Raw genomic sequence first — 17,925 nt, 5'->3', positions numbered from 1 at the left:
CCAAATAAGGTACAAGAAAGAAACAACACATTTAAACATTTAATTTTAGCATATATTGTAACTACGATAGTACAGTTGGAATAATAAAATAATGAAGCCACATAATTGTGGTACGTTTCTGTATTATATTTACAAAAACAAATATAATAAGAAGTAAGTCTCAACATACCGATTTTTTCTTCATCTTGCAGCTTTCCTTGTATACCAGAATGACTGCTCTCTTAAAAACTGGAAAAAACGTGTTTACATATATTAATCAATGACTTTATACATTATTGTTTTAAAATACACAAATAATTCGTAAAATGATAATGGAAACGCACCTATATTGAGGGGAAATGCCCTTACTTCCTGCAACTACAACTTAGAAACCAAAACAGTCTTTCCCCATATTGTACATACAGGAGGCTTTGTGCACTGAAGGCTTGGTTTCTACTGGCAAGAAAACTGCAGGAAAAAATGCTCCAACCCAGGCATTTTAACAACATTTTCAAACACGTTAGCTAAAAAGTGGTAGATGATTTTGAAGTCTGTTCTGAAGGCAAGCCAATGATGTATTCCTATATCATAGTTTCTAAAGTACTTAGACCAGGCCAGTTCCACATTCCTCCAACATGTAAAGCACCATAAGTAAGGCTGTAAGTAATATTTATTACGCTGCCTACATACTTCCCTGTTTTCCTTATGCCCAAACAACTGAATAACTTCTTCTCACAGGAAAGTTGTTTGAACAGAGATGGCTTGCTGTGAGGCTAGATAGGTGCCAAGTGCATAGAGCCCTTTAGATACAGATAACATTCAGTATGCATTCTAATTAAAGGGACATTCTTCGTAAGTGCAAAAGGCTTCAGATGATAGGTCCAGGGTACCAAGGTTTACCTCTCAACCACAAGGGACCCCAATCCTAGCAAACAACCTTTACATGGTTAATGAATTGTGCCTGTACTGGCATTCAGTCAACATTTTGCCTCAAATGCTTTGTTAAAGGGTTATACTTGTAGTACCACTATCTAAACTTACCAAACACTGTTAGATCAAGGTCTTTTCTTGCTTTGCCAAGCGACGGGAAGGAGTTCAGCCAGGAAACTGTTGCATACATCAGAAGTTCTCCCATTGACAGTTCTGTCACCTAAATTGCATGGAAGGGATGCACACAAAAAAGTACTAAGATAACGTATTTTAGACATTTGTCTTACAGTTTAGAAGCGGTATTTAGCTCATCAGACGCTTTTGGTATAAATTACAAATTCGTTTTTGAAATTCACATTTTGAAATAAGACAGAAGACCGAGTACCAGTCGAAAGTAATTCATTTCATACATTTGGGAAAAGGCATGCAGCCATGTTACTGTTACTTCTTAATGTCATCAGAAAATGTGAACTCGTTTAACACCATTTATCGAAAATATGATCTTCAGATTTAACCAAGTGATGACTGTCAACTGATTTGATAAAGATTTTAACGAGTATGAGACACTTTCCTAGAAGGCTGTATCTCTGCTACTATAAATATTTCCGCCAATTTTCTTTGTGACCACAGTTGTTATAGTAGAGTTTATGCATCTACTAGAGTGTATGCGTCTACCCTGAAGTTTTGGGACTTGTTTGAGTTTTGTGGCCTTGTTACTTTATGAGTCACAGTGTGCACAACTCAGGAGTATGTCAATGCCATTCTCATTGCCATTCTCATTACTTAAAACGTGGACACAAGGTAACAAGGGCGTATAAATGTGTATGTATATATATATATATATATATATATATATATATATATATATATATATATATATATATATATTATCTATATGTATGTATATTTTGCAAAACGTTGGGTTGCCCAATAAATTAGAAGGGCTGCTAAGAGTACAGAGCACTTAGAAGACTCCACCTAATCTACAACTAGTTTTCAGGTAACAATGAAGTGAAGACTGCTAAAGGAATAACTGCTTTCCATATACTAAAATAGAAGACTGCCTGAGACAAAAAATTTCCATTCACTGCAGAAATAAAGAAATAAATAAATATGTTACTTGTTGAAAATTGCAGAAAAAAGTTAGCTAATGGGTTTGTCTCATGATGGTGCGCCTCCTACCCGTTCACCCCATTGTGTGCAAGAAAACACAAAGCTTGTTTCTTTCCAGCATTTTCCAAATGTAATGCTTACTCTTGCAGATGATATTTAGGGGCAGTTGTTTTTTTCTTTCCACAAAAAATTAGGCCAAACAGTAGTATATAGATTTTTGTAAGTGCTGAAGAAAATTGGAAAAATGCAACATAGAATATACAGGACTGGCTAAATTAATTCTTTAATTTAATGGTATGCGGAGACGAACTGCAATGTAATTCTGCCAAATTTAGCAAATTTGCTTTCACCTACCATGGAAGAAAAAAAAGGGAATGGCAGCTGGTCATTATGCCCACAATCCGTAAACTCCCTGGTTTGTCAGTAGTACATGTAGGCCCAGATGTATAACCATTTTTTTCGGTCGCAAAAGGGAAATCAACCCCTTTTGCGACCGTAAAAACTGTGGTGGTATGTACAAATGCTATTTTGCGAGTCACTGATTCACAAAATAGCATTTGCAACTTGCTATTAGGAAGGGGCGTGCCCCAAGGGCATCCCTTATTATTAGTGACTTTAACACCAATGAACTATTGTTTGGCGATTGCATTTGCAGTGGCAAAACACTCGCAGTTTACCACCAGCTTCAAGTAGGTGTAAACCACTCACAAACAGGAAGGGCTCCCCAGGGGACCCCCTTCCCTCGGTGAATGGGTGCAAACATATTGTTTAAGAGCAGGAAGTAGTTGGGACCACTGCCTGCCCTTAAAAAATGAAACTGAAACGTTTAATTTTTCTTTTTTAAATGCATCCTTTTTCCTTTAAGGACATGGTGGTCTGCTGACCCCAGCAGTCCACCATCCTTGTGAGTGCTAGTCATTCCCATTGGGGTCGCAAATTGCACTTGCCTTGAGGCATGCAATTTGCGACCCCATTGGGAATGACAAACAGTCTGAGACACAATTGTACATTCAGTTTAGCGAGTCGCAAATTGCGAGTTGCAATTCTGCGCAATGTGCAACTGGCTAAACTGAATGGTCGTACATTTGACCATTAGTTTCCCCCAGCAAAATAAGGTCCAGGCAGATCCACAAGAACCATAAAATGAATGGGCAGTTTTTGTTGTTCTCACTGGAACTCATTTTGTCAAGAGGAACCAAACATAGTGCATGAATTCCATGAAAATCCCAACATTTGCCAGTATCTCAGGTTTGCATGCAGGTTTATTTGGATAGAATGTGTTGCCAAATTTTGTTCCAGAAGAGTATTGAAAAAGCTAGTGTTTTTCACCAATTTCATAATTTGTGAAATACATTACCTATATTAACAACGGTTAAAGGGATGTTATAGTTGGGTGAAAATGTCAGTTAAAACATACAGTTTTAAACTAACAAAACCACTGAAATTCATCAGTTATAGTTATCTTAATTAACTATAACTTGTGCCCTATAGTAACCATAACTTGCATCCCCGCTATGCAGTTACCCATCAATGATGTCATTTCAAATGTTAAAGTGATGCTATCAAAGATTTCATAGAACATGTACGAGTGATTCAATATGTGAGGTCATAAGCAATGTGTGCGAGGGTGCGACCCAGGAGATTTAGTGGATTTTTTTCTAATGTTGCTAGGGGACTGCTGCTCTCCCGGCGCCCTCCACAACATTAAAAAAAGGCATGGTGGTGCACCTCCCTCCCAAGAATGCACTGTAATAATAAGTGTGGGAATGTGCATTTATTAGCATTATTGCTCTAAATAAAGTGTTATTGGGCTATAGTTCATTTAACCGCCATAGCGCATATATATGAGCATGTGTTTTTAGATCTGTAACTATTACTGCAATAGTGAATGCACAACGTAGACCATATTGCAATCAGCTACTGATTAAAGTGGCCCCTTGCATAGTGTATATGATGTATTAAAAAGAAGATCATTTTTTATTTTTTTTTAAATATTTTTATTGATAAGTTTTTTTCCCCCACATTTCCCCCCCCCCCCCCCTCCCCCCAAGATTGACATGGACAAGGCACAATAAGATTCATAAGGCAACCGTATAGAAAAAAAGGAAAAAAGGGAAAACATATTACAATATACATAATACATACAGATCCTATCTTGAGATCACCTTTCCATAATACATATATTCTTCAAATTGCCTTATTCAGTTCCAAACTTCCACTGAATCAAGGGACCCCAAATTTGCATACCCAGCTTTTTACCCTTCCTTCCTTTCCTAGCATAAATAGCTGTTTCCAATTTTTGTAATGATAGGGTTTTACCAAGCCATTGATGGTACGTAGGAGGATTTGGGTCTAACCAGGTTGAAGCCACTAATAATCTAAAGATCGCCATTGTTACAAATACAAAATATTTACAGTTTATTTGCTCATTGGGGGAAACTCCCAGCAAGATGGTTGCTGAATCTAACTCTATTGTTGTGTCTAAGGCACTTCGGAAAAAATTCCCAACATCGTGTTTTATCTTAATGTGTGACAGATTAGCCTCCATACTGCCACATCTAAAACACGTAGTGCCAGAAAGGCCCCCCCATTGGGCGATTTTCCGTGGGGTGTAATACAAATGGAACAGAGTCTTATAATGCTGGGCCTGAAGAGACGATGAACACAATAGTTTACTCCCCATCTCAAGCGATTCAAAGAAAACATCTCTTTCTCTATCTATATCTAAATCTAAAGACCATTTAGCTTTCCATTTTTCGAGATCATCTTTTTTTAACTTTGTCATTTCTAAATAAAATCTCTTTATAGTACAATCATGGCCTTTTTGTATGAGATCCATCATTGTACTCCTCCCAAAACCTAATACTCCCCCTCTCTTATTTAGTATGCAGCTCCTTATTTGAAGATATTTAAAAAAATGACTTGTATTTAACATATACTTATTTTTCAACTCTATAAATTGTAACATTCCATTATCGTCCAACATATCTCCAATCATACCTATCCCTCGGCTTTCCCATTCTTGATATACCGTTCCTGAAAACACTGCCCTAGGTAATGAAGGATTATTTTTGAATCTCGTGTATGCATTGTATTTCCCTATTCCAGCCTTTTTAGAAAATCCTTTCCAAATATTATAGGCCGCCATAATTATCTTAAAACGTGTTCTTTTAAAATAGCTTCCATCAGTGAATCTCAAAAAAATATTTTCAGCATTTGTGCCCAAAACTAAACCATATATAGCAAGTGAACCTGTCTTATCCCATCCATCCTTTTCTGCCCCTCCAATTAATCCAACCATTCCTTGTAATGCTGCAGCCCAATAATATACCTTTAGGTCTGGCAATAGCCATCCCCCTTTCTCCCTAGGAAGCGACATATATCTCAATGCCCTCCGAGTTTTCCCTCTTGCCTAGATAAATCGATTGATCATGAGTTCACAAGTCTTAAACCATTTATTTTCAATTAAGAGTGGTATTGCCCTGAAGAGATAAAGTAGTTTGGGTAAAATCAACATTTTTATAATATTGACTCGTCCAACTAAAGACAAATGTAAATTCTCATAGCGGTCCAAATCTTTTCTTGCTTTATCAATTACCGGAGCAATATTATTCTCCACCAAACTATCTAAATTAGACATAATGTTGATTCCCAAATACTTCCCTGCCGATACTACTCGCCTATCATCACAGAGTGTCATCGAATTTCTGATAATCTGAGTTTTTGACGCATTCAGTGAATACCCTGAAACTTGACCAAATCTTAAGGCCTCAGCTTCTACATATATATTTGCTTCCGTAGGGCAAGGTGTTATCACCGCAACATCATCAGCATAAGCTAATATCTTACATGGCCCAAGAGCTGAAACATATGGGGTAATCTCTGGTGCCGATTCTATCTTACGAATTAATGGATCCATATACATGGCAAATAACAGGGGAGAGCATGGGCAGCCCTGCCGAGTTCCTCTCTTAATTTTAAATTGTCCTGTACTACCCCCATTTATCCTCAATGCCGCAACCGGTTCCTTATAAAGAGTCTGGAGTGCTTTCAAATACCCTCCCCTAATCGCAACTCTAACTAAAATCTGCCACAGATTAAAAAAAGAAGATCATTATGCGGTCTGAGGAATTAATTTATAATATAACTGGTGAGGCAGGTTTCTAAAAATAGCGGATTATTTTTATAAATATGTTGATGAACTGATATTAGATTGATCATTTTTGATTATATATTGTAATAGAAACTGTAAACCCAATGCTTTTTCCTTTTAGAAAAATATCAAAACAAATTTGTAAATTAGAACGTGTCTTAGCAATAAGAAACTTCACTTGTGTAGACAGGTAGTACGTTAACATACCACCTTTCTGGAGGCTCCATCTGACAAACACTGTTGTAGTCATGATGCCCAAGAAGACACGTTTAGCTAGTAATGAGCTCACCCTAACTCAGGTTGCCGACTGATTGCTCACCTCCAATACTCCCAGAGAGCAAAACATGTTTCTGTAAGGTGTATTTGAAATATGAGCAAATGAATGGAATCAATGACAGATCAAGAGTTGGAAAGAACATGTTTGTCCTGTCCCTGACAAAATAAGAACCACCTTCCACATCGTTAACTTGACTTCCTAAACACAGGAAAAATACAGCAAGTGACACATTATTACATAAACACTAAAACTAGCCCCATAAAAAAAGAACGTAATGAATAGAAATGTTGGACTTCTTGCAACAAACCAAACTGTTTACCTCTTTTTCCGCTCCACTCTGTTCAGCAACAAGCTGGTCAAACACTGTTCCATAGTCTTCGTATATCTTCTGCATCTCGTTGATGTGGCTGGCAACCTTTTCCATCGCCTTCTGGGCTTCTGAAAGTGTGTAAGCACACAAATCACTTGAGAGTTGTAAATAACTAGATGAGACTACAGTTTGATTCAAATAAACTATACTTGTTTGTGTATATTCATGAAGCTTTTACAGAGATAAACAATGAAAACTATGGGGCATATTATCAAGCAGGACGATAGAATTATCGCCGCTAAAGCGGCGATAATTGCCTATCGCTCTATTAGCAAGCTGTCGCTAACTGATGTTAGCGACAGCTTTTAGGCGATAGCGAGCGGTTAGGGGCCCACTTTGCATGTCAGCGATGATTATCGCTAATGACATGCAAAGTGGGCGTACCCAACCAGTTAGCGACTGAAAGCAGTCGCTATCGCCTATTAGCAAGGCAGGCGTAGCGATGGAAATATTCACGCTAAGCGCGAATATCTCCAAATACTAACACCTGCCCAGAACAGTTCTTAGCCATGTTATCCAATGGGAGGTGGATAACATGGCTAAGAGCATTTTGTCGCTAATGCGTGAATATCGCTGTATTCTCAGCGATATTCACGCATTTCGCCGCTATCCGGGATATTTTAGCACAATGGAGAAAAACGTTGCTAATAGCATGTTTTCTCCGCTAACATACCCAGCGATAGAAAAAAATGCGCTATGCGCATTTTGCGATAAATATCGCTATTCCTTGGTAATATGCCCCTATGTTTTTTAAATTTCTTTTTATTAAACTCATATTTTTCTTTGACTTCTGCAGTGGTTTGCTACAGAAATGGCGACAACTGACTTGGAAGGTTAAAGGACAATTAAACCTGAATTCCTTGCCACTACAATGCAAATTGGCGTGGGAAGTCATCTATACTACTATAATAAAGGAAGAACTTTGAAGCTTTGAGGCGGGTAAACTCGGGAACCACAGCGCCAATACACACCCGATACATCGTTGGAATTGTCAGGGTGTGCAGATGGACATAGGCTATATAAAGTAAAAATTAAACGTTATTTAAAAAATTTAACATAAAAAAATAGTCCCCTGGAAGTAGCGCCGGCCGCGACGTAGCCCTGGCCGCGACATAGCGCTGGCCGCGACGTGTGTGCTGACGAGGAGGCGCGGCGGACATGAGCGCGGGGTGGAGCGGCGGACAGGCGGGGAGGAGAGGAGGACAGGCGGGGAGAAGTGGTGACGAGCGGCGAGGAGCGGCGGGGAAGTCAGGAGCACGGGGAGGAGCGGCGGCTCAGGTAAGGCTCCGGGAAACGGACAATGTCGGAGCGGGCGGGGGTGAAGTCAGGAGCACGGGGAGGAGCGGCGGCTCAGGATAGGCTCCGGGACACGGACAATGTCGGGGCGGGAGGGGGCCGGGGCGGGCGGTTGGCCCTGAAGAACGGCGGCTGAGGTAAGGCTCCGGCTCCGGGACACGGACAATGTCGGGGCGGGCGGCGGCCGGTTGGCCCTAAAGCCTCATTGCCCCCGGACGATGTCGGGGCGGGCTGCTAGTTACACAATAAAGGTAGCATGTGCCAAATTTACTCGACTCTCACCTTCCTGAAAATATTGCATTTTGTTGGAAACAAAATATTGATTGCTTACCATTTCCTCTCCTGCCACATCCTTGGATTGTTTTTTGCTTGTCAACCCTTTCCTCGGCATGTTAAGTGTTACCTTGAATTGACTTCTGCAACTATTATTCTGTTCATTTTTCTTATTAATTTAAATGAAATACTGTTGCCTTACGTTTCCCCTTTCTGATATTCTCTACTGTAACCCTAATTATATTTTCTAATAATTCAAGTTAAATAATTAGAATTAATACAATTAATTCAAATTAATTTAAAAGTAAATGTTTTATTTTAATGAAATTGGTTTAGGATTATTCTGATTGCCTCCACAGTCCCTTTTAAAGTTTAGGTAACTGACCTATTTATTCATAGTTTATGACCAATATGCAATTCGAATCTTATTAAAAACCTTTGCAATATTATTAAAAGCAATTTATTTATCTGTTTGTACAAGGATGGAGGATCAAACATGCCCTTCTTATTGCATTTGTTAACACAATCCTAAAATATATCACCGCTCCCAATTAAAACAAATCTCAAAAGTACAATCTGCTACAAATGCTTTTTGTAATAATTAAGGATTTTATTGAAACAATGCAGCAATATTCAAGATCAAGGGGAAACACTAAATACCAAAACACTAGACAACACTGCAGTTGTTATTACTCATGGAAATATTTCTATATGGAACTAACACAGTTCAGTAACTTTAATGACAGGATTACAAGTCAGGCGGAACAAAATTAACGCATGCTTGCATACATTAATTTTCTTCCACCTGATTTGTTAGTGGTTAGGATTTTCCGTACCTGTATTTACTAACTGTAAAATAACCTGACACGATTTTTCATGCATGTAATTAGGGCTGTTGGCCTGGCACTGCGGCGGTTTTACTGATTGTGTGCAGCAAAATCAGCCACTGTAACATGCAATAACGAGTAAAAACAAAAAAACATGGAATGGGAAATTACCATGTGGGGCTGATTCTATGTGGTTTGACCGCATACATTTTCCACCCACCCTAAGAAGTGGTAAACATGTGTTGGAGCTAATGAATGGGAAGGGGGAGTAGGGGACGGAAGTTTTTCTCTTTTTAAGCAGAAGAAAGCACAGTATCCATTACCCATGTTCGAAAAAAGCGGCATTAGGCTTGGTTGCTGCTGCAGGCAAATAGTCCGGTCATTTGTAAGGGTAGGTTGTTCCACACCTGCTAAATCCGGGTGCAGAAAGACCTAACCACTAATAATCAGGCAGAGCGAAATATACGCAAGCATGCATGCATTAATTTAGTTCCGCCTGACTTGTAATCAGGCTGTAAGTGCTATAGGAACAAAATCCTACCTCAATGGGAGGCTACAGAAAGGAGAAGAACATTAACAACAAACTCAGAGTATCATGTGAAGTACTGGACAAATGCTCCTAGGTGTGCAGTGGATATCAATGGACATTTCAATCCATATTCAGAAGAGGAAGCCATACCTGTCAGGTGATAGTGTTCCACACTCTCAATATCTGTCAGGGACACCAGTTCTTTCAAGAGCAAGGGATACTTCAGCACTCGCTGGACTGGCTTGATTAGGTATGACTCTAGCGTGGATGAGTGCTGCTTCGTCGGATTTCGTGCATCCAAAAATGCCTTAAAAGCACTGTCTGTTTTCGCTGAGGATGAAAAGGAACAGGACTCAGGATCACAATGTTTGCTCAATACTCAATCGGTTGAAAACATTTTTGTACAAAGTATGGAAGAACCTTTATGGTAGCCCAAGAGTGGAAAAGGGAGATCCCTGATTCCCAGGATTTTTTAGAAGAATAAGGTGACGGAAAATGCATTACCACTGTAGAAGAACTATGATAATGTTCTCAAAGATTCTTACCGGTAAGTATATCCCTTTGCAACACCTCATATGGTTGATATGGAGGCCAAGAGGTGGCATACTAACCAAAAGACTTCAGAAACCTAACAAGTACAATATTTTGAAAATAAGTCATCTACAAGGCTGCTTTCTTTGAATGGAGATCTATTAGATCAGAGCGCACAGAGCTCACACCCAAAACTAATTAGCATATGTGACACATCTGCCTGCCTCTCTCCTTCCCCACCCTGACACAGAGCGAAAAGAAAACTTTGAATTCAACGATGAACCTATGAAAATGTTTACCTCTTTCCAGAACTTTTTGCACCTTAATATGGTTTGAGCAGAAGCCGCTGTAAAGTTTGAAGTGGTCAGCATAGTACAAGAAGGATCCACCAAGGGAAAACAGCAGTTTCTACAAAACACAAAAATAGGAGAAAGTATCAAGCAAGTGATGGGAAAAATGGCAAACAAATCAGCTGTATGACAATACTTGAACTCCTACTGAATGTAGGGCATAAGCCCCTTCTAAAATAAGTCTGAAAATATTACAATTGCAGTACTAGCCATGCAGTGACAGCCTAATACCAAGAAGATAAATAAACAATGGGGGTGATTTAAGTTTGGAGGAGTAGGAACACTTCCATCAATCAGCAGTGCTCGTGCCCTGACAATTCTGCAGTTTCCTTGATCTATCTATTTAAGAGTTGGGTAAGTGCAGGGTTTCCACTGGTAGGACCAGTTGGGTCAGCTGGCATAAACGCTTGGCCTGGTGGCCCGTACACTACTGGGCAAACAGGTCATACCTTAAGGTCGCTCTGCCCTATTTGGACAGGTTGGGGTGGCCAGCACTCTTTTTTCCTACTCTGGACTACCATGCCTGCATACCGGTTCCTTTTAGAGAAAACAGCCAATGGATCCCATGCGCAGGATGAAATTCCCTGAGCATCAAGTTTATTGCTATCTTGTTTTCTGAAAAGAAACTCTGGCTTTGGGAGTTTGTTTTCAGTCAACAAACTACTTTACGAGCTGGCCAATCAAACATGGTGCCCGCTCTGTAACGCTAAGGGTCTTGCTGGGAGACGCCAGCACTTGTGGAACCAGGAAAGGCACAGAGATCTCCGTCTGCCAGGCATGGATCTCTAAATATGGTGGGCGGTTTTCCCTCAGATAAGGCTATAGCCCCTCTGACATGCATTACCACATGAAAGAAAAAGAGACTGTTATTCTTTGCTCTTGTGACAACATGAAAGCTGTTACAAATCTCATTTTATAAAGTTAAACGTTTGCATTTCTTTAAACAATATTATTAACCGCTTAACTGTGGCGCAATTTCCGCCGCAATGCGGCGGTTTGAAAGAGTGGGCGGGGCCACATCAGCCAACGGACGTGCGCAGCACTACCGAGGTAGTGCTCGCGACGGCCGTTGGCCGGCGCACGCAGCGAAGGGGTTAAGACCCTGTGTGCAGTAAGTGATGCGGAGCTCACATCAATGAAAAACAAAGCATTTGTTCAAAAGTTTAACAGCCAATTAAGGCAAATGTCACTTCAATATCTAGAACTGTAGTGGAATAGATACAAAATCCCTAAATACCAGACGCCTGATTAAGAATGTTTTTTCTGTGAGTAGGGATGACGTATGTGGACCTAATGCTGAATTTGTAATGGGGAGTCACAGCTACTCAAGGAAAAAACATTTGGAACTTATTGCCTACGACTGAGAGCCAACCCATGTCAACTGAGCACATGTGCCTCTCTCGAGATCTACAGGCTTCCTCACACACCAAACACAGGAAATTACAGCTCTAGTTTAGAGGAAAGAGGGAGGCCAAGGCAGCTCAATGAAAGTGGTTGTGCTTTTCACATGATATGCTACTTAAAAACCCTTGTAGAGGGACATGATTTCTACAAAGATGCAGTACAACTGAACTATTTGGTATCTGTTTTTTTAACAGTAGCTGGTTCTGCCAAAGCGATGCAAAGTATTTTCCATCTTTTTCTTCCCTCACTCCATTGGGGGTTGACAGTGATGTAGTTGATCTACATAATCTAGGTGCCCAGCCACTAAAACAAACATGTGGATTAAGAAACCTGACTTCCTTTCACTGATACTAGTGTTAACTTGTGTAACATACCAGTAGGTATATTTGGTTAAGTGTGGACGTTAGTGCTCACTGTGTATCACGAAGAATATATTATAGTGGCATTACACAATTATCTCACCAGCGGCTTGATAAAACCTGGTACAATTCACCAGCCTCCTGCTGTGAGATAATCTCTTTCCGGGACCCGATGCTCAAAGTTGCACCTGAGTCTGCTAGACCCGGGATAGTTATCGGAGTGCAGCTTGGTCGCCCAGAGGATGAGTTATCATCCAGGAAAAGGATTTGCCTGTAACCGTAATACCGGGCGACTGATAATCCAGTGGCAACTGGACTTCTAAAAGGACCAAGAGGACTTTAAGGGACGTTGACCCCTGTGGGCAGGATCACCTCACCCCATCGAGAAGCAAGGTGTAGCTGCAGAAAGACCCGTTAACCGCATTGCATCCACAGCATCCTTAAGCATCTTCAGCATCCTGTATCAATTGCATAAGGATCACTCCCTAGAAGTCAATGGCAAGGAGCTACTGGAACTGAACTGAAGACTGATCCTTCTGGAGAGGTAACTGTTTTTGTGGCACTTATTGGTCCCCTTGACTGGCTCCTTGGTGGAGTTGGTTGTCCAAAGTAACTGGAAGTAAGCCCATTGATACTTACCTTCGTTTTGCCTCAAAAGCTTTCTAAGTGCCAAATATGTTGAATTTGCCAATGCTTGTTCGCACTTAAGTAAAAGTGTTGATTTACCATACCTTGTAAATTCTGTATCTTCAGAACCCTCCAGTGTATATTTTCCATTTTGATGCCTACATTTACATGAAAAATAATCTATTTTTATAAATGAATGTTGGATTTTTTAAGTGTCGTGTGCATTTCTTCTTCAATTGTTTTGGTGCTGTTCAAATGTTTTACACTTGGTCCTTTGTGTAAGCCTGACTTCTCAGAGCCACAGCTACCCAGGGTTGATCTAAAGGTTTAACAAATGAAACCTCCTGGTCTTAAAGGGGTTGCTACAGGATGAGGTCGCACAACCAAACCACAATATTCCCCATTTCCTCACAAAGGTCTCAAAAGATTATAGCATATCATACCCCTTTATCACCCTACTTATCCAGTTCTGTACTATAGTAACACAGGCACATACAAACATATACAAACTCAACAAATGCAGTCCAAGCTAACACAACCTTGTTCTTATTGCCACAAATCACTTTCCCACCCCATAATATGTCACAGTTTCATCCTACACATCACTTATTCACATGTGCATCAGACGTAGACGATCTCATGAAAACCTCCAAAGCACACAGAGCTGATCAACTTCAGGGACCTCACTTGACACTTATTGCACTTGCATATTTTAAAGGCAACCAACTAAACCCTCATGATCTTTTCCATGCCCACGTTCTGCTGACTAGATAATTTCCTATCAGAAAAGCAAGTTACTTACCTTAGTTAACCTTTACTTTGACTTGTCTATGTCTATCTAGCCACAGATTCTGTCCTTAGAATACACCCCTGGTGACAGATTTTTTGGGCAGTCTCCTTGCACACTGGTAGGTGGAGCCTTTCAGGTCCACCTGGCGTCATCAGGTCAGAAAGTGACATGTGCAGTGACTATATAGGAGCCACCCCAGTGAGCTGGTGTCAGTTCCTTGTTTTCTGCACTGTCAGTGTCGATCCAGACAAGTTCCCCTCAGTCAATTTTTTAACATTTTTGTTTAATTCGGTAAGTGTGCCTTCTCCACCTGTTTTTGGACTATGTCCTCGAAGAAACTTACCGGTTTCAAGCTTTGTGGGGACTTTCGTAGGCAAATGTCTATGATAAACCCCTAGTTGGTGTGTAAATGGTGCCTGGAACGGAACCACGACTCCACGGTCTGCATGGATTGCAGAATATAAATCCGAAGGCCATCTGCAAGCAGGCATGAAGCTTCTGGCTGCTCGCCACACTACTCTGCACTGCTCCAGGTCCCGTCTGGGAAGGTGGTCCTGGGACAACTCTCTCAGTCACTCGAGCCAATCATCATGACAATCATGGACTTCTTTAGATAAGTCCCACAAGAAGAAACCCAAGAAGTCAAACCGTTCTATGACTTCTCTTCACTGTATCCATTCATCAGATGAGGCATGGGAACAACGCCAAAAGTCCAGTTCCCACCCCCAGGTTGTACGTGTGGAGCGGGCGTCTGACACTAGGTCCACTTTGTTCTTCCCCGAGTTTGCTGGAGCGACCCCTGCCGAACTTAGAGAGCCTTATTTTTAGGTGGCTGAACCTTTCTGGAGTGCCGTCGGGCACCATGGGTTCAGGGGGACTCCGACTTAAGTGAAAATGTGCATATTGCTATACCTTGTAAAATCTGTATCTCCGGAACACTCAGGTGGATCTTTTTTGTTTTGGTTTCTAAAAATGAATACAAATACAGGCCATTTTTATAAATTGGTATCGGATTCCTCGAGTGCCTTTTAAATTTCTTCTTGAGTTGTTTTGGTGCTGTTCAAATGCTTAACACTTGTTCCTGTGTGTAAGCCTTACTGCTCAGAGCCTCTGCTACCCAGGGTTGAGCTAAAGGTTTCACAGACTAAAGCTACTGGTCCCAAATGGATTGGTAAGTGTAATACATGTGAGTTTGCACGATCACATCATATAATACACCCCATTTCCTCACAGTGAGCAAAGTCATGACATTCCAGGACAACAATAAGAGTAAGGTTTTCTTCCAAGAACACAAACACTATATGAACACGCTCCCTCTTCCCCTCCTAACCGACATACAGTAGAAAGAGCCACTGACATGAACCATTAATTCATCAAGGCACTTTACTCTAGACCCAACATAGACCTCACAAATACCTGTTTCAACTATTCATACAGGGCATAATTTTCTAAGATGGCTCTCCTTCATACCACTGACTACTTTGTCTGCATTACTGAGTCACAAAAACAATCACCTATAATAGTGACATACAAACTTCCCTCATCAGATCATTCTCTCGGAAAACAGTAATGACTTCAATATCATCCTCTCCATGTAACCAACCCCACCCTTTAACTATAAAATAAAAATGTCCAGGTACTGCCATTTCATCCAACTGCACACTTATATGGGTTACCAAACTGTGCTACAAATCTGCAGTCAACTGCAATAATTCAAGTAACCTGACAATGCTTTCAGGGTCACAAAAGAGACACCAGCCTAGTGTTGACTGCTCCTATGCCTGTCAGCAGCATTCTATATGAGACATCATCTCCACATTTAGGCATTCAACACAGTTCTGGGATGGTTCTCCTCTTCCCAATCCGACATAAATCAATTCAAGCAGATACAAGCTCCTCCTGGTGACCAGGGTTCAATACGCTAACCAGTCATCTTTATTTTTGACATTAACTGGCAAGCTTAAGCTTGCCAGTTAATGCAGGAGATAAGCGCTAGCTGCAGGCACACGATGTGACACGCAAGCGAAAACATCAAATCCAGGCTGTGTCAACTCATTCTGTATTCCCTTAGAAGTCAAGAGACTGAGTGTCGTTAAAAATGACACCTGTTTGTACAGTGCTTAGAAATAACAAAACTACTATATAAAGAACTAGGTATAAATATAGTGAATATTATTATAAACTATTATCAATGTTGTTGTTATTGTAATGTATTGAACCACAAAGCCTCCTGATGCAGATCAGATTGTTATCATACACGTATATACCTACGTTTTCAAAGCCTCATCAGCCAATGTCATTGTGGGAATGAATCATGCTGCAGCACCACTCTGACCTGGCTCTCTGCTGTTTACCAAAGCCTACAATCCATGAAAAGTTCACGGCAAGCCCAGATCTAAACTTGGCATTTCCTATCCCCCTAGAGAGGCTCTCGTTTCACCAACTGCACAAAGGCATGGGTCTAGCCTTGCCTTCAAGGACCATGCGAGCCAAATGCCTCATGCAGCTTGGTTCCAAGTGAGCATCCTCAGGAACAGGAAGTCCTATCTCCCAGCCACCGACTCCTTTTCCACTGTCCCAATTCTATACCCCTTGGCACAATTACAAAGGCAATGCACTACTCACTGACCTCATGAAGCTCCTCTGGGACCGCAGAATGCCATCTTACATACAGCGTCATCTGAGCATAGGTCCAAAGAAAATATGATCAAACAATTTAAACTTTAATGACTACCTTTCCCATCCCATATTCGATTCAAGACTCTCTGCTTTTCACAAAACAGATAAATATACTCCTACTCCTAGAAAGACACCTGTCTGTACCAAAATACCTCAGGGCCAACCTTTAAGACAGATCCCTACCGTATCCTAGCTTCCCTTCATGCTACACCTTCGATCTATGCACAACCTATGTAGTCTTATGGCCTATACAAACTGCTTGCGGAGCCTTCGTAGCCAGACATGGGAGTCCTTGTAAAACCCCATAATATGGAAAATGCTTAACAACCCTCTGGACTAAGTTACTTATCCGTAACAGTAGTTTTGCAGCTTGACCCTATTACAGATTTAACATGCTGGTTGAGCGGAAATCTACCAACTAGTGGTCTCAGGGTGAATCTCGTTTTTGCTAAATGGGCGCCAACCTTAATGGTGTCTCCAATAACTCACTAACGTCTGCTGTATGATTCCGCATTGTATATATTTTCGATTGGGGAGAGTATTTTAACTTCTGTATGTTTTATGCATGTTCGTTGTTAACACTTTTTAATATTATGGAACTTATATATTTTATTGAACTTTTATGGATACAATATGTATTTGAATAAAGGAACTGATTGATTGATTGATTGACTCGCTCACTAAGATGTAGATATGAAAAGCAAAATTCCTCACACTGTAGAGGCCATCATCAGATCAACACCATTGTGTTGAATGGCGCGTGTGGGAAGAAGACAAAGTGGAATATGCTTTATTGTCTGGGCAATCAGAGTACTTTTCAAGGAAGTTTATACACACCTCTAATGGAAAATAGTTATGAATGGTGAATGAGCCCTCTTTGTTGGTAATGTTTCCACGCTATAGTGAGCAGTCAGGTCCTGCTGCTGCATTGTAGAAAGATACCAACTCTCCTACGTGCAATTAGTCTGTGACTGCACAAATCCGGCTTCCTCATCAGGCATCATTAGCTACTTATCACAACGGGTCTGCACACCGAGGACTCCACTTCTCCCAACCACCCTGCTGGCAAAGGGGCATTAGCTTGCTGCTGAACGCCTCCACTCACCCAGCCCGCCTGGAAGGGGAGAAAATAAATAAACGATGATTTCTCAGCAGCTAAATAGCTGCTTCAAGGTTAGCGTCAGGTTTAGCTTCCCAGCAGGATAAGGAAGTCCCTGCGATGAAGCTCTATTTTACCCCTTCAGAATTACTGAAACAAATTCTGTGAACAAACATTCTCACAGTACACAGCCCTGATATAGGCTGTCTACAGCAGCAGCAAGCCATTTGTGCTGGTACACACAATGGAAGGATGGCACCATGAGGTAGGTGATGAAGTGCACACGACACCTTACACGAAGAAAAGGACTAAGAAATACTTTATTTATAGATGACAGTG

General features: G+C 40.8%; 1 protein-coding gene across 3 annotated transcripts in view; it reads right to left on the bottom strand.

The window, feature by feature from the left end:
- Positions 1-17,925, bottom strand: part of TIAM2 (TIAM Rac1 associated GEF 2) — a 340,543-nt gene that overhangs the window by 22,429 nt on the left and 300,189 nt on the right. For all 3 annotated transcript variants that reach the window (XM_078649180.1, XM_078649181.1, XM_078649182.1), the window contains exons 19-23: positions 10,578-10,686; positions 9,898-10,077; positions 6,772-6,890; positions 1,021-1,129; positions 170-228 (exon numbers count right to left, since the gene is read on the bottom strand). In XM_078649180.1, coding sequence (XP_078505306.1) covers positions 170-228; positions 1,021-1,129; positions 6,772-6,890; positions 9,898-10,077; positions 10,578-10,686 — 576 coding nt within the window. The remainder of the gene's footprint in view (positions 1-169; positions 229-1,020; positions 1,130-6,771; positions 6,891-9,897; positions 10,078-10,577; positions 10,687-17,925) is intronic.

This window comes from Lissotriton helveticus, chromosome 6, assembly GCF_964261635.1.
Source record: "Lissotriton helveticus chromosome 6, aLisHel1.1, whole genome shotgun sequence".
Lineage (NCBI taxonomy): Eukaryota > Metazoa > Chordata > Amphibia > Caudata > Salamandridae > Lissotriton > Lissotriton helveticus.
This window is presented reverse-complemented; position numbering and strand designations above follow the sequence as displayed.